At 40.6% G+C, this 24,432-nt stretch overlaps 1 protein-coding gene across 3 annotated transcripts in view; it reads right to left on the bottom strand.

Moving 5' to 3' along the window:
- MICU1 (mitochondrial calcium uptake 1) overlaps positions 1-24,432 on the bottom strand; it is a 137,414-nt gene that overhangs the window by 112,340 nt on the left and 642 nt on the right. For all 3 annotated transcript variants that reach the window (XM_040975926.1, XM_040975925.1, XM_040975924.1), the window contains exon 2: positions 2,314-2,475. In XM_040975926.1, coding sequence (XP_040831860.1) covers positions 2,314-2,421 — 108 coding nt within the window. In that variant the 5' untranslated portion in view covers positions 2,422-2,475. The remainder of the gene's footprint in view (positions 1-2,313; positions 2,476-24,432) is intronic.

Here is a 24,432-nt window from a genome sequence, read left to right on the forward strand (position 1 = left end):
ATATTAGGAGAGATCCTGATGGAGACAGAACTGATCCAGCAATTGCAACTACCAGTGTGTGCATAGGCTGATTTGGGTAATGGACTCTGTCGGATCCCGTACTGGCAAACACACACAAGAATCAGGTTTGGGATGGCCTCAGGTTAGGTTTCTTTAGCAATTCCCTACCAATTGAACTGCTGGACTCAGAACCCCAACCATGGAGAAAACTGTAGGTTCCATCGTCTGACTGTGGAGTGTATGTGTCAGGGCTGGACCTCCTCAGAGCAGTGGACAGCATATCCAGATACACATGGAGGATATAGCAGTACACTGGAGTCTCCAGAGGACACCTAGCACCATGGCAGAGGATGGAGGACAGAACAAATTGATTAACTACTTCAACCAAGCGTTGGCAGTGATTATCTGGCTGATGGAGACTCAAAGGTGGATCATAGCAGCTAGTAAACTCTAGAGAGATTTCATTGCGATTGGAGTGGTGGGATCGACGCAATTCAGGACTGTTGAACTACCAAAACCTCTTGAGAAATTCATGGCATTGTAAATTTATATATATTTTTCTTGTTGTTGATTTTGTATTATGGCTTTTCATTTAAGGGAATGTATAGTAACTATGTAATGGAGACTATCATATTCAGACGTGAGGATACAATGTAGTGGGCATCTCTACTTCCAAAGATGGACTCCCAATGAAACTGTTAATTATATCTTGACAAATGCTAGACTCTCTGCCATTGTCCATGCTCACAATGATGGACATATGACTGTTTATGAAGAACTATACTATAGTAATAATATAAGGGAATTTCAGTGGGGGGAGGGGACTTGGAGTGGGAGTAAGGGAAATCCCAAGGCCTATGGAACTGTATCATAAAATGATAATAATAATTAAAAAAAGAAAAATGAGAAATTTGAGGAAAAAAAGGCTTAATACAAACATTTTTTCCATCTTATTTTATATGTTTAAAATACAAATTCAAAGTTCCATTCAAAGCCCCACCAGGCTCCTCTTAGAAACTGATAGGCTGATTATGAAATTTCCATGGAAATGTAGGAATCTAACAGATTGAGAAAGAAGAATCTGAACATTGGAGGACTTAAATACTTATTTAAGACTTACTATAAAACCATAATAATCAAGACACATTGCACTGGCCTAAAGAAAGATTAGTAAAACAAAGGAGGGCCTAGAAACATGCCCATATTTACACCAATGACTAATTCTTTTCCTTTCTTTTTAAAGATTTATTTATTTTTGTTAGAAAGGTAAATTTATAAAGAGAATCAGATAAAGAAAGATCTTCCATCTACTAGTTTATTCCTCAGGTGTCCAAAACAGCTGAAGCTGGGCCAATCAGAAACTAAAAGCCAGGAGCTTCTTTTGGGTCTGCAACATAGATGCAAGTAAACTCAGGCATGGGAGTTTTCTTTTCCTCTGCCCCGTTCCCCATTCCCCATTCTCTCTCTCTCTCTCTCTCTCTCTCTCACACACACAGACAAAACTGAAAAACAAATCAAAACAACAACAACAAACCCAAGGCAGGGGATGGCACAGTGCCTAGGCATTTATGAAACAGAGGACTGGGGCTCATTGCTCTCTTCCCTCAGTGAAGTTTCAATAACTGAAAGAAAATTTATCAGGTAACATAAACAGTTTATTAAGGTTCATTGACTAATTTCAGAGGATCACCAAATTCTGAAGTCACAGTAAACATTTTCTAAAGCTTCTACTGATATCCCTGTATCATTATCAAAAACGTTCATACCCTGAACCACAAGGTTTTCCTTCTCTTGCCTTGGCATAAAAGCTGAATTAGGGCCCGGCGCGGTGGCATAAGTGGTTAAGGTCCTCGCTTGCACACCCGGGATCCCATATGGGCGCTGGTTCTATCCCGGCAGCCCTGCTTCCCATCCAGCTCCCTGCCTATGGCCCGGGAAAGCAGTCGAGGACGGCCCAAAGCTTTGGGACCCTGCACCCGCGTGGGAGACCCAGAAGAGGCTCCTGGCTTCAGATTGGCATAGCATCGGCCGTTGCGCTCACTTGGGGAGTGAATCATCGGACGGAAGATCTTCCTCTCTGCCTCTCCTCTCTAAACAAAATAATAAAAATAAATCTTTAAAAAAATAATAAAAAAATAAAAAGCTGAATTACTGGAAACATCTTAATTCACAGAATAAACAGTATCAATCCCAAATGACTTGGGCAAGAAATTTCAAAACAAAGTTGAGCCAGAAATTAATTCCTTCCTAACAATGATGACAACTGGAAGAATCAAACTGCACAATGGAAGGAGAGGATCAAGCAAGACTCACCTCTTCCACAAAAGCCCAGTACTCGCAGTCACCGCAGATGCACCCAGGAAAGCCACCATCATTAGTCTTCTCCTGACCTGAGTAGGCTGAGATGCCCCATGGTACCATCGAGAGCCCACAGCCAGTTCTGCCAACACAGCAAGTGAATTAAGGCGAAACATCCTGTGGGTCAAAAGGAGAAATGTCACTCGGAGGCCAGTGCTAGTGACAATGATAATGATGGCAGTATCAACATCACTCGCAGCCGCAGTGCTTCTTCTCTGAGAGACACTGTTCTCAACACGTGGCAGGCACCGTCCATTTCATTCTCAATACAATCCTGACAGAAAGTCACTGCTGCTCATAACACTGGGACATCAGAGTCCAGTGAGAGGACAGAAACCACAAGATTGTCTGGGGACAGTTCAGTATCCTGGTGATTAACCACTCAGGGAAGGGGATACAACAAGACAGGGAGAAGCCACTAGCTGTAGGGCTGAACCCACCAAGGATGAGCTCTACATCTTGTGGAAAAGATGCGGTGGTAGATGGCTTGAATAGCTTAGTAAGGTACCATGCCAGCAGAATCCACGAAGAAAACCACTTTGAGATGCTGGGCAGGTCATCTATCAGGGAGATCTCATGCCAGTGGCACTTGCTGGGAAGGTGTACTTCCGGGTGGCAGGGGAAGGTACCCACAATGGGGAGATGCCATAATTCACTAAGCAACTGCATGTGGGAGTGTTACTGCCACAACTCAGGAAGGGTTGAGTGCCACTCAATGTCCCACTAGTCCTTGCATGCCACAAGAGCCAGTGGCACAGAGCACATTAGAATCAAGAAGAAATACCCCCTTCCTTCTCCAGTGTCCCTCTGAGACCTGCCACTGACAAAGTTTAACAATAACTGGCCTGGGCCCGGCGGTGTGGCCTAGTGGATAAAGTCCTCGCCTTGAACAAGCCGGGATCCCATATGGGCGCTGGTTCTAATCCCGGCAGCTTCACTTCCCATCCAGCTCCCTGCTTGTAATCTGAAAAAGCAGTTGAGGACGGCCCAAAGCTTTGAGGCCCTGCACCCACGAGGGAGATGCGGAAGAGGCTCCAGTCATTGCGGATGCTTGGGGAGTAAATCAACAGATGAAAGATCATCCTCTCTGTCTCTCTTCTTCTCTGTATACCTGTCTTTCCAATAAAACTAAAAATAAAAATAAATCTTTTAAAACAACAACAACAACAAAGGATGGGTGAGTGGTCTAAGCCGCTGCATTCAGGTCGCAGTCTCCCCTACAGACGTGGGTTCAAATCCCACTCCTGACAAGCCTAATTGACCCTTTCTCAGCTGACAAAACAACAGCAACAACAAAAAGATAGATTTCGAATGTAAAGCAGCAGATCGATAGTGGCAATTGGATTTTGTAGCTGTGATGTGTGCCTTGCTCCAGTCTACAGTTAGTAAGGGCCAGCTTCAGACTGATTCCTGAACCCACATTTTTAACTATAAAATGCTGCCTCCTTCTATCTGATAATGCTGACAGTACTTCTGTTAAAAAAAAATTGAGTTGTCATTAAATCTTTCTTGCACCCAAAGTCCTCCTCTGAACCAGATGTTTGTTTCATACTTAAAACTTCCTTTAATATTTTATTTTATATGAGATAAGTATCTACTTTCTCATTCCTCATCCCACAGGAAAAGCTATTTCCAACTCTTTGAATTTGGTATATCTTGCATTGTCCCTTGTCTGAAACGACTTTTTTTCCCTTGAAAGATCATTTATTCTTATCTATATTGAAAGTCAGAGAGCAAGCAAGCGAGCAAGCAAGTGATCTTCCATCCACTGGTTCGCTCCCCCAGTGCCTCCAATAGCCAAGGCTGGGCCAGGCTGAAGCCAGGAGCCTAGAACTCTTTCACACTCTCCATCTGCTACCTCACAGGGTGCGTTTGCAGAACCAGGGTGGAAGTGGAGCAACAACCTGACTCAGCACTTCAATCTGAGATGCAGGCGTCCCATGCAGCAGCTTAATGGGGGTACCCCAGCGTCCAGCCCTCATTATCAGCAGGGACTTTTAAGCGGTGTTTCTGTTGGCCTTCTGGTGCTCCTGGACTCCACCAAGAGAAGGTTACATCGCAAGGACACAGTGATCCTTCAACTTGGGCTTCATAAGCAACAGACTTGAGCCTGAAACACACAAGTGCCGCGGGAGCAGCTGAGCACAGCTACAATGCGCAGGTGGAAGTCAATGCTATCAGTCATCACAAATCTGGGGTTGCTTGTTGCTGCGCTGAAAACTGACTAACTCAGTGCCTGAGAGAACTACTGAGACACTCTCGTCCAACAATTTATTAGGCTCATTCTACACACCTAGTCAGCGTTACGGGACACTGTAGGTCAAAAACTTTTACAATCAAATGAGGTAAGACACATGCAAAATATTAAAGATACCTTTCCCAAAAGAGCATGCTGAAGAAAAACAAAATAGTATAGGGTAAATGGTAGAAAATTAAAGACAAAAGAAAACTGGGTTGAGATTGCATCAGTCAGTAAAGGTTTTGTTTGATCATCAGCCTCACTATAGAGTAAGATTTTGATCAAATGATAGAAATTCAATCATATCTCCAAAAGTATCATTGGAAGTATGATCAGTTAGGGAATTAACGCGGATTTTTGTCCTCTCTAGGCAGGCATCTTGAGGTGATACTCGAGGTGATAGTATAGTCTCATTTCCTTTTATTACACAGGTAAACTAAAGGAGAAAGGAGCCTTGTTTTTTTTTTGTTGTTGTTCCATGACCTTTTTTGTAGTGATAATTCAGTCAGTTTGTGCGAACTATTCACGTCTCCCCTTTCAATTTCCTCAAAGCATAGTTTACTGCTTCCTAATTGAAATCCCTTGTGTTTAGAACATCTCTTCCTATGGCAATTCATATATATATTTTCACACAAACATTTACTTCCCCCACTTGGCTTTAAATTTCATTCAAAGCTAAATTACTTTTTAAATATTATTTATTTGAATGAGTGATAGAGAAGGAAAACAGACTTTTTATTCACTAGTTTCTCCCCAATGCCCACAACAGACGGGGCTAGGCCGCCAAAGTCAGGGCAGAGGAACTCCATCAAGGTCTCCAACACAAGCGGCAAGAATCCAAACACCTGGGCCATCCTGCACGGCCTCCCAGGTGCATCAGCAGGAAGCTGGGTCACAAGCAGGCGCAAGCAAAGTCTTGAGCAGGAACTTTTTTTTTTAAAGATTTATTTTTATTATGTTTTTTTTTGGAAAGGCAGATATACAGAGAGGAGAGACAGAGAGGAAGATCTTCCATCCGATGATTCACTCCCCAGGTGAGCGCAATGGCTATGCCGATCCGAAGCCAGGAGCCTCTTCTGGGTCTCCCACGCGGGTGCAGGGTCCCAAAGCTTTGGGCCATCCTCGACTGCTTTCCCGGGCCACAGGCAGGGAGCTGGAAGGGAAGCGGGGCTGCCGGGATTAGAACCGGCGCCCATATGGGATCCTGGGCGTGCAAGGCGAGGACCTTAACCACTTGTGCCACTGCGCCGGGCCCGAGCAGGAACTTTTGTAAGGCATCTGAAGCAGCAGCTTAACTGGCTGTACCGTAACGCTAATCACTGTCCCTCTTCATGATTTCTTCCCCCTCTTTATAAATCCAAAGTACAGCACATGACTTTGTTACATTATCTATGCTTAAAATATCTGTTAAATATATTTCACTTTACTATCAACAATGTCTGGGCACAAACTATATATGCACTGATCCCTAACATATAATTATACTTCTCAGTTTCCAATTTACTAATAAAACTATCATTATTTGGATTCAAGTCAGATTCAACAACATAGTTGTTTCCTAATATCACTGAGCTGGTGACTGCCTTTTTCCTAGTACCTACTGCGTGTTCTGACAAGTCCTGGTTCTAAGCTCATCTTCATCCAATCTGCATCCATTCAAAGCTGGACTAAATCTTGCCTTTATGTACAAAGTAGAAGAGAAATGAATGTTTTCCTATTTTATGACCTCAGCTTTGGAAAAAATTATCTCTCTTACCAGTATCAAAAATTACTTGATTTTATTGCACTTACTCTAGCAACATCAGCACCGTCCCAGGTACTCTACTACTAAACAACTGAGTGCACCAAGAGAGCACCTGCACTCTCTCCAGGGAAAAGCCATCCAGTGGCAAAATGAAAGAAACAACAAGGTGAGTTTAGGGCTCCTTTTGTCTCTATAATGCTCTCATGTTGCTGGTGAAAAAACATTACAGCAAGCTTCACTCTTTTTCACTTGGAGGGAAGGAAGTAATTTGTTCAAAGACTTACCTAGTTTAGTATAGGCAGACATTTGGCAAAGCAGTTAAGGTGCACACATCTCATATCGGAATGCCTGTATTCAGTCCTGGCTCTGCTTCTACTTCCAGCTTCCAAAAATGCACAATCTGAGAAGCTACAGGCATTTAGTGTGTGTGTGTGTGTGTGTGTGTGTGTGTGTGTGTGTGTGTGTGTGTGTGTCTGCCATTCAAGTAAAAGATATCTGCTAGATTTGAGACTGCATCTCTGGTAGTATTCCAGAGAAATCAAAACTTTGCAAATTATGAGTTTCATTCACATTCTGCTCAAATTTTGATGGTATGTTTCAAATGTTAGTGCCAATATCTCATTTCACTTTGGTTTTAATCTCATTCCCCAAGCACACAACAACAGGCATATCTATTTTTCTCTAGTAGAATTTTCACAGATGCTGACTGAATTGTTCAACCCAGAGAGAACATGTTCCATTATAACTTAATCCCTATTTCCACAGTGAAGAAATGGTGCAACTAGCTGGAAGTCATGATTTCTGGTGAGAAACAGATTTAGAAAATCAGGTTTCTAACTGAGTCTGGAAAACTGAAAAGAATAAATTCCAGGTGTTGATGTGATGCACACTTAGGTGCTGCATGACGGATGAGTTAAATTAAGTCACTTTTCTTCCCACTCTGTCACCCACCATTGTCCCCATCACCACAAAAGACATGCCACTAAAATCATAATTTTGACATGAGCTGGAAAGAGATGAGATAGTATTCCCAATCAAGAAATGTCAAGGAAAGGCAACTTAGAGAAACTTTGTTATGGAAAAAAAAAAAGGCATTATCTATCCAATAAGAAATGCAAAACAAAAATTTCTTTTAGAAATAAATACAAGTATATTGCTATTTATCAATATGTATCATGCTAAGATTATCAATGTATTATTGCTTTTGGCAAATTTCAAAGGCTCACAGCACCAATAAATCAGTATCATTGTTTTACATATGAAGAAACTGAGATCCAAATGGATGTCAGATGGCTTCCACAGTTAATTAGTTTAAAAAAAAAATCTGTAATATGTCCTAGAAGCACTGACTTCCACATAAGCTAAACAGGAAAAAGATTTTTAAGTCACTATTCTCAGCAAAATAGCCATTCTGTAAAAGGGGATAAAATGCCTAACTATAGACAGAGAAACAATGATATGAAATACAATATATTAAAAATAACAATTATAAAATATTATTAAACAAATAATCATTTCACAAATCTACTGAATATCAGGCCAAACATATAAACACAGTTAAAAATATGTAAAAATGGGGTCCAGTGCAATGGTTCAACTGTCTAAGCATCCGCCTTCAAGTACTGGGATCTCATCTGGTACCAGTTCATGTCCCAGCTGCTCTACTTCCCAGCCAGCTTCCTACTTGTGACCTGGGAAAGCACAGGAGGATGGCCCAAAGCCTTGGGACCCTGCATGCATGTGGGAAACCAGAAGTTGTTCTTGCCTTCAAATTGGCTCAGCTCTGGCCATTGTGGCCACTTGGGGAGTAAACAGCAGATGGAAGATCTTTCTCTCTGTTTCTTCTTTTCTCGATAAATCTCCCTTTCCAATAAAAATAAATAAATCCTTTTTAAAAAATTTAAAGACGTAAAGCATAACCTATCAGAAACATAACAGGTAATTCATAGACAGCAGACTCGAATCAGCATTAGACAACAGCAAAACTACAAAGGCACATAGGGGGAATCAAGAGTGATCCTGACAACCTCTTAACAGGGACCCCAGAGTGGAGCAGGTGGACAGGAGGAGGCTTGTATCCCAACCCTGAAGACTCGGATCCTCACCAAGGACTATCAGTACGGGTACCAAGGACTACATCCCAACAGACAAAGAGACCACGGGGAATTGGAGTGCCTTCGGAGGCCGAAAACTCCAAGGTCACCCAGCCCCATTTGGATCTACCACATGGGATGGAAGAGGCCCAAACCAAACCCTTCCTCGCAGAACACAAGGTCATGGGAACAATAGCCAGGAGCCCTGAGGGATCTGCAGAAACAGAAGAACAGCAAACTTCCCTCAGGACTAGGGAGAGGAGCTTCTTTTGGTCCTTGCTTAGCTCCAGCTTTGGATCCCCACACTCTCTTGCAATGACCATCAGGATCGCCCCAGAGCCCCCACCTCCCCCCGCCCCCAAAAATAGGATAGTCAGAAAAATACAAGGAAAGCTTAGAACCAAACAGGAAACGATCAGCGTGGATCTAAATACACCTTGCTAGACAGGACACAAAGATTAGTTACTCCTCACTAGGGTATGGAAGATTTCTCTGCACACCCCTCCTAAAACTGTTCTGCACCTCAACTGTTGACAAATGCCTTGTTAGATTTATAAGCCAGCTTAGACTATCCTAAAATCTGCCAAGTTCAGCTAAATACTAAAATAGAAATAGACACAAGACAGTTAAATAGTATCCTATAGCCATTTTAAGGTGTAGAGCAGCCAGTTCTGTGTACAAACAAAAAATGAAATGTCAATGAAGTAGTCACAGGATGTGGTTAAGAACTTGCATATATTTTTTTTTAACAAATTGATTACTCAATACCATGTCAGTTAATTCCATAATGTTGTAAATGGTTGTTGATGTTGTGTTGGGGCTTCAAATTGATTGAGGTCAATATTCTGCCAGCTCTACCATCAGACCAGAGAAGGTCTCCCCAAGAAACTGTTGAAACTATCTGGACAATAAGTTGCTGGACTCTATGCTTGGTATATGGTTGCAACGAAGGAATCTTGACTTAATTTGAACTGTAATACTGCAACTAGGTGAAGGAATCCACCATGGGGGGAAGGGCACGGGGAGGGAATGGGGGAATCCCAGAACCTATGAAACTGTGTCACATAATGCAACATAATTAATAAAAAAAGAAAAAAAATTTTAAATGGCCCCGAAGCTTGTGAAAAGATATTTTAACATCACTTATAACAGGAGTGTGCAAATGTAGAACTATACTGATATCAATATATAATTAATATAGTTAGTCTCATCAGTTTACACAGGTGTAAAACATTCTAAATTGCCTAATTTTCCCCATTTTATTAAGGTCACTAATTACTTCCTGAGTAAGACAACCCTGCCTCCTCCACACACACACACACACACACACACACACACACACACACACACACACACACACACACACATATATAATGAGCACAGGGACATTGCAAGAGACATGAAGATGAGCAACACAGTCCATCATCTATAAACATCTCAAAATCTGGCAGTGGAGATAAAACATGGAAGTAAAAAAAAACATGAGATTTTGGGGGATAGTGATTCAATTAAATTAGGCTGAGAAGTGGAAAGGAAGCTTTTTTATTTATTTAGAATAGGAAAAACTACAAATTATTTTTTTTAAAGATTCATTTATTTTTGTTGGCTATTAGAAAGGCAAATGTACAGAGAGAAGAGACAAAGAGGAAGATCTTCCATCTGTTGGTTAACTCTCTAAATGGCTACAAAGGCTAAGCCTGAGCCAATCTAAAGCCAGGAGCCAGGAGCTTCCTCTTCCAGGTCTCCCACGTGGGTGCAGGGTCCCAAGGCTTTGGCCTATCCTCAATTGCTTTCCCAGGCCACAAGCAGAGAGCTGGATGGGAAGTGGAGCAGTTGGGACACAATCCCAGCACTTGTAGGTGGTGGATTAGCCAGCTAAGTAAAAACACTGGCCCCAAATCTGCACTCCACAAAAAGGGTTCAGCTGAATGCATTACCCTGGAAGTCTGTCATTTTATCACTGGTGATAACATTCAGAAGGGGTAAACTACTAGAAACATAATTTCTATTGCACAAATATGATCTGTCTCAAACTATAACACCATATTAGATGTTAATTGCTCCAAGTAAGTGTAAAAATATCCTCACACATTTCTTTTAGATGAAATGAATCAGAATGAAGTTCTGCATTGAAGACCAGGATAGCTGCCAAAATAAAGCAGAGATAAATGTTCAAGTCCTGAAAAGATACATTTCCATAGCTCATAGTGACATCGCTGGCAGAATACGTAAGAAAAACTCATACTTCAGCTGAGTCTGTTGAAAGCAGAAAAAGAACTATTTTAAATGATCTGGATGAGAATACAAAGTTAATTAAGTCTAACAGCAAAAAAACAGTAATTGTAAAAACATGAATCATCTCACAGTGATGTCAGGTTTGGTCCACACACTTGCTAACAATGGTGCTACCAACAATCAGGGTAACATTTTGCAGTACTTCAGTTGCTTTTCTCCCCTGGATGTGCTCTAAAATAACACTTTACCCATCAAGTACCTCCTGGTTTGCTTTTGAAACATACACACACACACAAATACACACACGCTTCTCTCTCTCTCACTCGCTCGTTCTCCATGGATTCTTTCTACTGCAATAATAAAAACCTGGACCTTTTAGCTGATGAACAAAGAGGAAATGAGGGATAATTTTTCTTTCCAAATAAATGCAAAGAGAAAGGAAAGAGGAAGAAACAATTCAAACAACAAAAACAACAACAAAAAAAGTCCACAAATGAAAAATCAACAGTTCAGAAAACTGCAGAAGCAGTGACGTGCTAATGTGTTGAAATCCTGAGTATGTTTTCCATATTTAAAATATCCAAGAAGTATCATCTTCAACTCAATTTTCAACTCAAATATTGGAAATGAGGTAACTATCGACTTTTTTTTCTTTTAAAGATTTAATTGTCTATTTTGAAAGTCAGAGTTACAGAGACACAGGAAGAGACAGCCATCCTTCGTCTGCTGGTTCACTGCTGAGATAACTGCAGCAGCCAGCACTGGGCAGGGCTAAAGCCAGGGGCTTCATCCAGCTCTCCCATCTCAGGGGCAGCGGCCCAGCTACTCGGGCCCATCTTCTCCTTTCCTGGCCGTTAGGAGGGGGCTGGAAGGGAAATGGAGCAGCCGCACATGACCTGGCACCCACTTTAAAGCTGTGCACTCTGACAGTTCGAAGACACCTTTAATATACTCAGGAGCCATTAGAGCACTATAGTAGAAAAGATAAAAATAAACAAAACCAGAAAATTAAAAACCATTCCAAAAGAAATTATTGTCAATAAAGGACTGACTCGTTCAGGCAAAAGTTAGGGTGGTTAGAAATGAAAGGGAAGAGGGATCAAGGACAAGTACTGGTAGAAAACCAGTTTTTACTCTCAAGTCTCTCCTAAATATCTTTGCTTATGTTCATTTTTCTGTCTAAAACTAGGATACATTTGAATGGCAAGTCTCAAAAAGTTCAGGGTCACTTTGTAAGTCTTTGTAGCAACACTGGCAATCAAAAATCTTAATACATAACAAAAATTTTTTTTTAAAATGTTTCTGCTTAAGTAATTATTTCAGGGGTGTGAGATGCTGTTAACTCTTATTTGATTACTGCTGTAGGATTTACTGAAATTAAACTTCCCCATAATTTTAACTTCAGTCTTTACTATCAAACAAAAATATTAAGTCAGTCTGTTAGGTTGAGGTCTGATATATATTTAAAAATAACAGACATAGGCAGGCATTTGGCACAGCAGCTTAATTCTGCTCATAGCCCATAAGAAAGTGCTTGGTTCAAGGCTTAGCTATTCCACTTCGAATTCAGCTTCCTGCCAGTGCATATCCCAGGAGGCAGGAATTATGGTTAAAGTGCTTGAGCCTCTGCCACACATATTCAAGGCCTAGACATAGTTCTGGGCTTCTGATTTCTAATAAAATCTTTCCAATAAAAGTAAGAAATAAAGTTTAAAATTTTAAACAGAGCATACTAATAATGTCATTTAGCTGCTGTAGGATGCAGTCCAGAATTTTACACTACTCTTTAGCTGCTACCACTATATTTTGTTGCTGTCATCGATTTGTGATGGTTCCTCTGGTTTTAATTTTTTTTTGTTTTATGACCAGGGGGTTTTGAAGAACATGGATCAGATATTCCATAGTCAGATATTTGGTTGGGTTTGTAGGGATCCTGCATGAAATTAAATTATGGCTGTATAGTTCAGTAAGAATCATACAGAGGTGCCCTTCTTAGTGCATTTTGGAGGTACAAAATGTAAACAAGTCTTAATCATAGTGATATGAGCTTGAATCACTTGCATTTAAAGTGGGCTCTGGGATCAGGCATTTGGCACAGCAGCTTAAGTCACTGCTAGGGACAGCCACATCTAAGTGCCTGGGTTCAAGTCTCTGCTCCTGCTAATAAGTCCACTGCTGCTATTGCTGACCCTGGAGGGCAGTGGTGACATCAAGTACTCAGGTCCCTACGCCGCCTGTTGCAGATTTGTGTTCCTGGCTCCTGGTTTCAGGCTGACCCAGCCTGGGTCATAAAAGCATTTGGAAAGTGACCCAATGGATGGGAAATCTCTTTCTCTCTGCATTTCAAGTAAGTTAAATAATTTTTTAAAGTTCTCGGAAATACAAAATTTAAAAATAAGTTCAGTTTTTAAAAATAGTGGCTAAGAGAAATATGGCAGGGCCTACTGTGTTCTTTTGTTTGTTCAGCTAATGAATTTGTTTTACTTCAGAAGACAGTTGTCATCCACTGGTTCACTCCACAACAGTCAGGACGAGGTCGGAACAAAACCAGCTCTAAACCTCATTTATGTCTCCTATGTGGCAGGAATCCAACTACTTGAACCTTCGCTGCTGCCTTCCAAAGCAGCATTAGCACCAAGGTGACAAGGTGACAAAGTGAAAGCATGAACCCAGGCACTCAGCCATGGATGCGGGTGTCCACAATGGTGACTTAAGTATGTGCCAAATGCCCAACCCCAGAGCCCAATTTCAACAGGTGATCCTTCTCTTTGCCTCTCCTCTCTATAAATCTATCTTTCAAAGAAAATAAATAAGAGCAAACAAGTGATCAAAGTTAATACCACCAAGACTTGTTTGTATTTTGTACCTCCAGATATAACATATAATACACTGAGAAAGGAATTATCTCTAGGAACAAAATGACTTCTGTATCATTCCAATATAACTACATACAAAATTTTTACAAACCCAATTGAATGACATTCTACAAAATACCTGGCTCATGTTCTTCAAAAGCCTCATAATCATGAAAGAAAAAATAAAAAAGAAAAGACCACAAGGTAGAGGGTCATATGGGGACACAGCAACCAGAGGCAATGGAAAATCACGGACTGTAGCCTGCAACACTCAAGGACATTATTAGAACAACAGGCAAAATAGGAATAATGTCTTATTCCCATGGTTATTAAATAGTAACACACTAATATACCCAAACATATCCTCACCTTGATCAATGTAATATAAGTAAGATGTTAATGTTAATGAAACTGTGGTGGAAGTACTGGAATGATACAGCACTTCTGCAATCTTCTGATTAGTCTAAAATTATTTCAAGACAAAAAACTTTAAAAGATAAAATAGGATTAATAAGTCACCGAGAAACAGAAAAGAATCTAAAAGCAAGCAGAAAAGGTTCAGCTTTCATGTAGTTATATGAGCATACTAGAGTATTAGCAAGAGGTTCCAGGTAAGTTTAGGGACATTTTTCTTACTAAAAAAAAAAAAAAAAGCTGAAATTCTAAGATCTTCCGTGAGTGAAGCCCAGGATTAAAAAAAAAAATGAACTGGGAAGTCAATAATGCCTGTCATCCCAAGTTTCTCTGTCACTCTGACTTACAAATAAATTAACTTTAAAAGATAAAAGATAAAGAAACCTATGGAATAACTTTGCCAATTCTAAAAATCCTTGTATTGTGACTCAAAATTACCTACACCAGCAAGAGAAAAACAATTCAACCATGAGCAAAGCACTTAAATGAAGATATACAAGTGGCTAATAGGCACATGAAAAGTGCTCAACACCATTAGTCATTAGGGAAATGTAACCCAAACCACACAGTTCCTACACACACCATTACGATGTCTATTATCAAAACCACAGAAAATAACAACTGTTAAAGGGATTAGAAATCCTGTGTATTTTTGGTAGTAAAATACAACGGGGGAATCACTGAGGAAAACAGTTTGGTACTCTTAAAAAAATGAATACAGAATTACTATATGATAGTTATTCCTTTCCTAGGCATATACCCAAAAGAACTGAAGGCAGAGATTGAAATAGGTATCTGTATATCAATATTCATAGCAACATTACTTGTAATAGACAAAAGATGGAAACAGCCCAAGTATCTATCAACAGAAAAATGAATACACAAAATAAGGCATGCATCTACAGGATACAGTAGGATATTATTCAGCCTTAAAAAAGGAAGTTGTAGCATATGTTACAATGTGGATGAACTCTGAAGACACTCTGTAAAACAAACCAGACACTAAAAGATGAGTGCTATGATTCCACCTACAGGATATATCTAAAATAGTCAAATTCATAGGGACAGAAAGAACAGCAGTCACCAAAGGACAGAATAACAGCAAATGTTAATGTGTAGAAAGTTTCTGCTTAGAATGCTGACGAAATTCTAAAATGGATGGTGGTCACTGTTGTACAACATGGTGAATACACTTACTATAACTGAATTATATACTTTTTAAAATGGCTAAAACGGTTTTATACATATTTTAATGCAACTGAAAAAAAAGTAAATAAATATGATCTGGTTCAAAAAGCTTATTATGAAGACTTTAGTACTTGACTCATCATTTATCTGGGATTTAAAATGTTAAGAGAGCAGAAATTGCCACAGTGGTATAAATAAGGAAAATTTAATGAAGAACAGATTTTCAAAGATGCACACCAAGTTCATAAAAATCACAAAGAGACAGTGAAGCACACTAGACAAAACAACAGTGGGAGGACACTAGGCCTTAATGGGCTTCAAGGTAGTTACCAGCAACCTAGCAAAGTGCAGCCACATCCTGGAGAGGGGGTGACCTCACAGGGGCTGAGTGGCCTTCATCAGAGGAGTACAACCAGTACCAAGCAACAAAGAAGGAGCCAAGGAGATAAACACCCAGACCTCACCTTCTGTCTTGGTCAAACACTACTGGTCACCAGAGGGAATACAGCCATAAAGGTCAGCTTCCCAGAGCATAAAGCAGGTGAGAAAGTTAGATGGGGACTACAGAGGGATAAATGAACAATACCCAGTACAACAAGATTTTGCCTCATAGTTCCATTTTACTGGTTGCTATAGTTTCACATAATTTGGCACCCAAACTCAAGCAGAATTTTAAACTCCAACATTTTAAACTAATGGTACTAACAGTAGAAACTTAATTCAATCATGCAGGAAGAAAGTAGGCCTAATGAAAAGTATACAGCGGATAACACTCAGAAGATAGTGCTAACAATAATGTTGGTTACAAAAGCAGAGTTGGGCCTGACCACTCTGCTTGCTGGCTTGTACAAGGGCTCTGGCTTCACCAGATGTCCACTCTTAGACTTGAACCTCCAAAACTGCATGTTAAATAAGCCTTTCCTCCTTATATAATTAGTTGCCTCAGGTATTTCATTGTAGTAACAAAAAGCTGACTAATACACTGGTCATAGGAAGAACTATGTAACTATCTTTTCTCTGTAAAAGGGAAATTTCCTATTGCCACAAAAAAGTAGAGAAGTCACTGGATTAAAAAGATAATAATGTTTGTGATGTAAAGAAAACAAGAGAGAAAGAAAAAGAAACTTTCAGATTAAAAGGAAAAGAAGAAAGAGAAAAACTTACAAGGCAAAGTAACAGATACAGAGCCAGAGATAAGCAGACAGGAAGAGATCCCTCTCCAGACGCTTGCAACAGCAAGGGCAGGGCCAGGCACAAGGCAGAAGCCAAGAACTCAACCCAAATCCTTCACACGCATGGCAGAGAACTAAGCCCTTGAGCCATCACTGGTTCTCCCCAGGATGAGAACTAGAAGGAAGCTAAACAGGAAGCAAAGTAGACAGGACCTGATATGGAATGTGATGCGGGATCCTGGGCAGCACTGGAACTACTGTACCACAACCACCCTTGAAACCATAGATTTTGCCTTCTTTCTTTCTTTCTCTCTTTTTTAATGGTATCTCATTAAAAAAAAAAGTTTACTTTTTTGAAAGGTGGAGTACAACAGATAAACAGACAGACACAGGCACAGCACAACTGCACCTGCAGATTCCCTCCCCAAATGTCCATAACAACTGGGCTGAGCTAGGGCAAGCTAAAGGCAGGAGCCTGGAACTCAGTGCGGGTCTCGTTCTTTCTCAACAAGGTCTACAGTACTAAGTCATCACTGCGGTCTCTCAGGTGGGAGTTGGAGGTGAGACACCACCCTAGGCATTCTGATAAGGAATCTGGGATTTCCAAGTGTAGGTTTAGTCTAATGTGCCACAATGCCCACAGTTAAGACAATGATGTCCTAGAATATCAGAGCTAAAAAGAGATCTTGGGAATTTCCAATCAAGGGAATAATGATACTTCAAGCCATTCCATCAAGATTACAAAACTAGTAAGCACCAAAGTTGGGAACAGAAACTCAATTTTCTTGCTATCATATTATGGTACACAAATAAAGCTGTATCAGGAAAATCAATTGATAAATAGGCTTAAACAAACAAAAGCTCAGATCCAAGGCTAAATCTTAGTGTAGAAAACTAAATTACCTTCAATAACCTTAGAAAGTCTGTTGTCTACCTTCTAACATCAACAGGTACTTTAGAAATCTTAACAGTATGTATAGCACTTAGAAGTTGGACAGAGACTTTAATGTAAGTCCAAGGAAAATATGCAGTCAAGAAAGAAATTATTAATGAGTTAGGAGCCATTTTCCTATAGAGCATGAAATTAAAACCCTGAGGCTGGAAAAGTGTGGGAGTAAGGCCAAAACTTTCAGAGCTGAATTGCTCCTTCAAGCACTAGAGTATATAAGAAGGCATCCTCCTTTGGTCAAGAGAACAAAAACCACTTCTTAAAGCACATACTAGTTACATAATAAGAGTTTTTAAAAATTAAAGACTTAATATGGAGAACACAAAGCCCATAGTTAATAACAAAGAAGAGAAACTATAGTATTCAAGAATCAAGAAAATTATGAAAATAAAACCAAATGATAAAAATGGCCTTTTACAGAAAAAAAAATCATAAATTATTTTAAAACTTTTAAATTGTCCAAACCTCAAGGAATCCTACTGTGGGGGGTGGGTATTATGGTGCATAAAGTTAAGCCACTGTATGTAAAGCTAACATCCCATGAGAGTGCCGGTTTGAGTCTCTGCTCTTCTACTTCTGGTCCAGTCCATTGTTAATGCAAATGGGAAATCAGCAGATGTCAAGTACCTATGCCCTCACAACTCACACAGGAGATCTAGAGGAAGTACCTGAGCCCTGGCTCCTATCTTCATCTTGGCTCAACCTGGGCCTTTACAGACATTTGAGGAATGAGCCAGTAGATGAAAGCTTCGTCTTCAACTTTGCTTTTCAATAAACAAATCTTTTTTTAAAAAGAATCCAACTAGGCCTGGCACAGTAGCTGAGCGGCTAAAATTCTCACCTTGCATGCTCCAGGATCTCATATGGGCAACTGTTCGTGTCCCAGCAGCCCTGCTTCCAGCTCCCTGCCTGTGGCCTGGGAGAGCAGTCGAGGATGGCCCAAAGCCTTAGGACCCTTTGCCCATGTGGGAGACCCGGAAGAGCTCTTCGATACTGGCTTCTGATTGGCTCAGCTCTGGCCATTGTGGCCAATTGGGGAATGAATCAATGGATGAAAAATCTTTCTCTCCATCTCTGCTTCTCTCTGTATATCTGACTTTCCAATAAAAATAAATGTATCTTTAAAAAAAAAAAAAGAACTCTACTATGAAACCCATATATGCATCACCTAGATTAAACAAACAACATTTTGCTGTGTCAAAATACTTAAACTACTTTTTGCCATACAATTTGAATGTTATCAACACACTGATACGTAAATATAAAGTATTTTTGTCACATTTCCCCACATATTCACAATCCCATTATTAAATATATTTAAGTTGGCAACAATTTTCCAATTTTTCAATAGGACATAATCAAATGTCCCCAAAATTTACAGCAATTTTTCAAACCAGGATTCAAATAGCTTATGTCAGCATCTTTGATTTATGTTTCTAGTTTCTTTTTTTCACCCCAGATTTATTACTTTTATTTGAAAGACACATTTCACAGAAAAGGAGAAAAAGAAAGATATTCTATCTGCTGGTTCACTCCTCAAATGAACTGCAACAGCCACAGCTGGGCTGAGCTGAAGCTGGGAGCCAGAAGTCTTCCACATGGATACAGGGTCCCAAGAACTTGGGCCATTCTCTCAAAGTCTGCTTTCCCAGGCCATCAGCAGAGACTGGATCAGACGTGAAACAGCTGGAACATAAGACACTGCCGCTGTCAGCCAGAGGATTAGCTTGCTGAGCTATCGCACTGGCCCCTCTCCAGTTTCTCTTAATCCAGCATAGTTCCACTACTCCAGTACAGTAATATTTAACTTCATAACACCAGATCACTTATTTGTCATTCCTTTCTCACAGCTGTCCAATTCCACTTGCCTAACTGGCTTTTTCAAATAACATTCAACTGTTTCCTGTTCTTCCCACCAGTATTCAGCATAATGGGTTCTTAAGGCATTACTGTACTCAGGAGTATTACCTGGATTTATGTTCAAAATAACAACAAAGCCTTTTTTATCACTTCTGTAGAATACCCAAAGTCTCCATCAATTCTGACTTGAACTTCCCAATGTTCAACACATACCTCCCCTGGGACAGTCAAGAACATGCTGTTCTATTATTTAACACTAAATTACACAAAGGTCAGAGTGTATATGATTCTCTCAACACATTCTACACCAGCCTGAGACTCAACACACTTAGACTGTCCATTCTTTAAACACTGGGGCACTCCACTAACTGAGCAGTTCAACAATGTCTTCCAGTTTGCTTATATAATAATACAGTATGGTATTCAAAATAAATCAAAAAATCAAGAGAAACTGAGTAATGATCCAGTTAACTCCTTGGATACCTACTATTTTAAGCTTCCTGAGATTAAACATTCTGAACTGGAAAAATAAATTCATTTCAAACATTATTTTTGTTACTGATATTTAAAATCAAATTTAACGAAAATCTAATACATCCCAGACACTTGGCATACATAATTAATTCAATCTTCACAGGATCCATGTGAGATTAGTCATGATCATTTCTATTTTGCATATGGCATAAACTCAGCGGGAGAGATGAAATAACTTGCTACTGTTCAGTGATGCAGTTGAATTTAGAACAGAGCTACCAACACCCAAGCCACCAACATCAGCAATACGAGTTCAACTGCCTGTTGAGCTGCTGACATTTCTCTCCATTGAAAACAAGTGGAGTAAACGAGAGTTTCATTGATACTTTCTCTTAACCCATAACAGCCTGGGACAGGAATTGGTCCAGTGATTAAAAGTGTCCCAGCTCTTGCCCAGATCCAGCTCCTGACTCAGTTTCTTGTTAATGCAAGCCCTGGGAGGAAGTAGTGATAACTCATACTGGGAGACTGAGCTGATTTCCCAGTTCCCAGCATCTACCAAGGGCATTTGAGGTACGGGCAATAGACAGATGTTTGTGCACTCTCTCCTTCTCTCAAAACAATAATTCAAAAATATATATATACATATATATTATGAGCCATCAGATTAAAGCATAAATATAAACACTAAAAAAAGGACAAAAAGGCATTAACTTTAGTTTTAAACTTAATTCCTAGAGAGAACAATTAGTAATAACTATACTGACTTGTTTTTATACAATGCTCAAAATAGTTTGCATGCTGACACATTTGTTTTGAAAAAAAACCTTTTTAAAAAGATTTATTACTTGGGCCCAACACAGTCGCCTAGTGGCTAAAGTCCTCGCCTTGAACACACCTGGATCCCATATGGGCACCAGTTCTAATCCCGGCAGCTCCACTTCCCATCCAGCTCCCTGCTTGTGGCCTGGGAAAGCAGCCGAGGACGGCCCAAAGCCTTGGGACCCTGTACCAGCGTGGGAGACCTGGAAGAAGCTCCTGGCTCCTGGCTTTGGATTGGTGCAGCACTGACATTGTGGTCACTTGGGGAGTGAATCATTGGATGGAAGATCTTCCTCTCTGTCTCTCCTCTCTGTATATCTGACTTCACAATAAAAATAAGTCTTTAAAAAAAAGAGTTATTTATTTATTTGAAAGATATGGAGAGAGATAGCGAGTGAGTGAGATCTCTGATTCATTGATTCACTCCCCAAGTGGCTTCAATGGCCTCAGCTGAGTCTTCGGAAGCCAGGAATCAGGAGTTTCTTCAGGGTCTCCCACGTGCATGCAAAGGCCCAAACACTTGGAACATCCTCTGCTGCTTTCCCAGGCACATTAGCAGGGAACAGCTGTGGAGCAGCTGGGACTCAAACTGGAGCCCATACGGGATGCCAGTGTTACTAGTTTTACCAGTGTTATCTATGCCACAATGTCAGTTCCACTGAAAAAAATATCTGGGCCCGGTGCAATAGCATAGTGGCTAAAGTCCTGGCTTTGAACATACAAGGATCCCATATAGGTACCAGTTCTAATTCCAGCAGCCCTGCTTCCCATCCAGCTCCCTGCTTGTGGCTGGGGAAAACAGTCAAAGACGGACCCTGTACCTGCGTTGGAGACCCAGAAGAAGCTCCTGGCTCCTGGCTTTGGATTGGCTCAACTCCGGCTATTGCACTCACTTGGGGAGTGAACCATCAGACAGAAGATCTTCCTCTCTGTCTCTCCCTCTCTCTGTATATCTGCCTTTCCAATAAAAATAAGTAAAACTTTAACAAAAATTGATGTACATATTTATTTGAAAAACTGAGTGACCCAGAGAGAGAAAAATAAAGAGATATTCCAATTGCAGGATCATTCCGCAGATACCTGCAACAGATGGGCCAGGCCAGATCAAAGCCAGAACTTCATCTGGTTCTCCCATGTAGGTAGCAGAAGTACAACTGTATCCCAAGTCACTAACAGGAAGCTGGAGCAGAAGCAGAGTAGTCAGCCATATCAGATGCAGGTAGCCCACGTAGCAACTTAACCCACTATGCCAACTGCCCACCCACCCTGCATGCTAATAGATTTTTAAATAATAACAAGACATTTAATCCTATCTGCCGTATATGTCTAAATATTTTAAACATTTTTATTCATTATTTATAACTTATATTTTGCTATTTTCATTCACATAATACTTTCAACGAAGTAGCCAAATATATAACATTTTTAAATTTATAAAATCTGAATGCCCCAGAGCAATGATATTATATATGCAACAATACAAATGCATGCACTAAAGGAGTTTAAATTTCAAATATATTAGTTAACAGATGTGTGTGTGTGTGTGTGTGTGTGTGTGTGTGTGTGTGTGTGTGTGTAAAGGCAGAGACAGAGCTCAACAGAGAGACATGGGGACTGATTCACCCCCCCAAATGCCTGCATAGTAAGGCCAGAAGGCAGACACTCAACCTGGGGCTCCCACGTGCATGGCAAGAACTCAAGCACTTATGACTGCACCTGCTGTCTTCCAGGTTGTACATTAGCAGGAAACTGCAAAGAAGCAGAGCTGGGACTCAAATCCAGACAGTGATATGGGATGTGGGCATCCCTACACACTGCACCAAATGACTACCCTAAAAGGAAACACTTTGAGAAGGAAGAATAACAAATTATATCTTGACAGGAATGCTAGCTCTTTTAATAAAACATCAAATGCATGTAAAGTTATTTTAGTAATCATCTGTTGTTTCTGTATGTCCAGTTACCAGTCTGTCCTAGTAGGATAATAATACGTGAATTTTTGAGAAACTATGTCACTTATCCTTTATTTAATTCATGTGATTTGGGGCGAATGTTGTGGCACCTCAGACCCTGGCATCCTATAGAGGGTCCTTTTGTCAAATATTCCACTTACTTTTTAAAAAAGATTTATTTATTTTTATTGGAAAGACAGACTTAGAGAAAGATCTTCCATCTGCTGGCTCACTCACCACTGGTACTGAGTCGAACCAAAGCCAGGAGCCAGGAGCCTCTTCCAGGTCTCCCACGCTGGTGCAGGGTCCCAAGGCTTTGGGCCATCTTATAGTGATTTCCCAGGCCACAAGCAGGGAGCTGGGTGGGAAGTGGAGCAGCTGTGACACGAACTGGCATCCTATGGGATCCTGATGTGTGCAAGGCAAGGATTTAATCACTGAGCCATTGTGGAGCCCCAAATACTCCACTTTTAACTCAGCTCCCTGCTAATGGCCTGAGAAAAACAGCTGATAATGACCCAAGTTCTTAGGTCCCTGACACCTCCATGGGAGATGAGGATGAAGTTACTGACTCCTTGGCTTAAACCCAGCCAGCTCCAGCCCCAGCCGCTAAGGTCATCTAGGAAGTGAACCAGTGGAAAGAAGGGCTCTCTCCATCTCTCCCCACACTCGCTGTAACTCTTTCCAAATAAGTAAATAAATTTAACAAAAAATAAAATAAAATAAAACAGGGCCAGCATGGTGGCCTAGTGGCTAAAGTTCTTGCCTTACACACGCCAGGATCCTATACGGACACCGGTTCCTGTCCCAGTGGTCCTACTTCCCTGCTTGTGGCCTGGGAAAGCAGCTGAGGACAGCCCAAAGCCTTGGGACCCTGCACCTGCATGGGAGACCCAGAAAAAGCTCCTGGTTTCTGGCTTTAGATCTGCTCAGCTGAGGCCATTGCAGCCACTAGGAGTGAACCTGCGGATGGAGGAGGATCTTTCCCTGTATCTCCTTCTCTCTGTATATCTGACTTTGTAATGAGAATAAAATAAATCTTAAAAAAATAAAGCCATTTTCATTTTTGCATGGGGAAGAATTTGTGGGTAATCCGTAACTTCTCCATTCATATTGGAGTGCTCTGGGTCTGAGTCCCAGCTCTGCTCCTCGCGCTGTGTTCCTGCCAGTGCACACCCCATGAGGCAGTAGGTGATGGCTTAAGTGGTTGGGTCCTGTGAGTCCCCATGTTTCTTAGCTCCCAACCCCCACGAAGGCAGGCATTTTGGGGATAAATCAGCAGACGGGAATTCTCTGTGTCTCACTGGCTCTCCTCTTTCTCTCAAATAAGTAATACTGACTTGTAAAATTCATTCTCACTTAAAAAGAAACTACTCTACCTGGGAAAACATGGCTTATGTTCAGCAAATATTGAAAGTTTTGTAAGAATTGCTTACGAGCTAAAATGAAGCTTAAATATCAAAAGCGGCACAATTAGGTTTTAAAAGACTTTGTTAATTTCTTTAGTCCTGATGTCTTTAAGTTCATGGTACAATCAAGAAGAGAAAAATAGAGTGTCAGGAGCCCACAGCCAGCTTCTCATACACAAGCAGCAGGAGGTTCTCAAGTTTTTAGGATAAGCCAAGAGTCAGCAAGCTAACGACCTGGTCCACATCTGAGAGAACAGGTGGGTCATGGTGGGCGACACCTTTGCTTCAAGTACTAATATTCATTAACTCGTCATATAGTTCAACAAAACTTAAACTCTCTAGACCCATCAACTCCAAATTGGTTCTATCTGCAAAATCCTTTAAGTTGCCAGACCTTTTAAACAAAAGCTTATCAAAGAAACCAGCCAGAAAAATGACACATCTATCTACAGAACAGGACGAAAACCAATCTTTCCAAGGTATCAAAGAAGAATAAAATATTTCCCTTTAGTCCCTTGGCTGTAAATGTTTATTCTACTTGTATTTGACACCTACACGATTTTTTTTAAGGTATCTAAAAGGGAAGGTAGGGAAACTGCCAAATGACTTGAACCGTAGCGCGTTTTAAAGTCTCCCAACACGCAGAGTCCACAGCACCTGCCCCATTC

Source organism: Ochotona curzoniae, unplaced genomic scaffold (assembly GCF_017591425.1).
Source record: "Ochotona curzoniae isolate NIBS_2020 unplaced genomic scaffold, NIBS_Ocur_1.0 contig_2692, whole genome shotgun sequence".
Lineage (NCBI taxonomy): Eukaryota > Metazoa > Chordata > Mammalia > Lagomorpha > Ochotonidae > Ochotona > Ochotona curzoniae.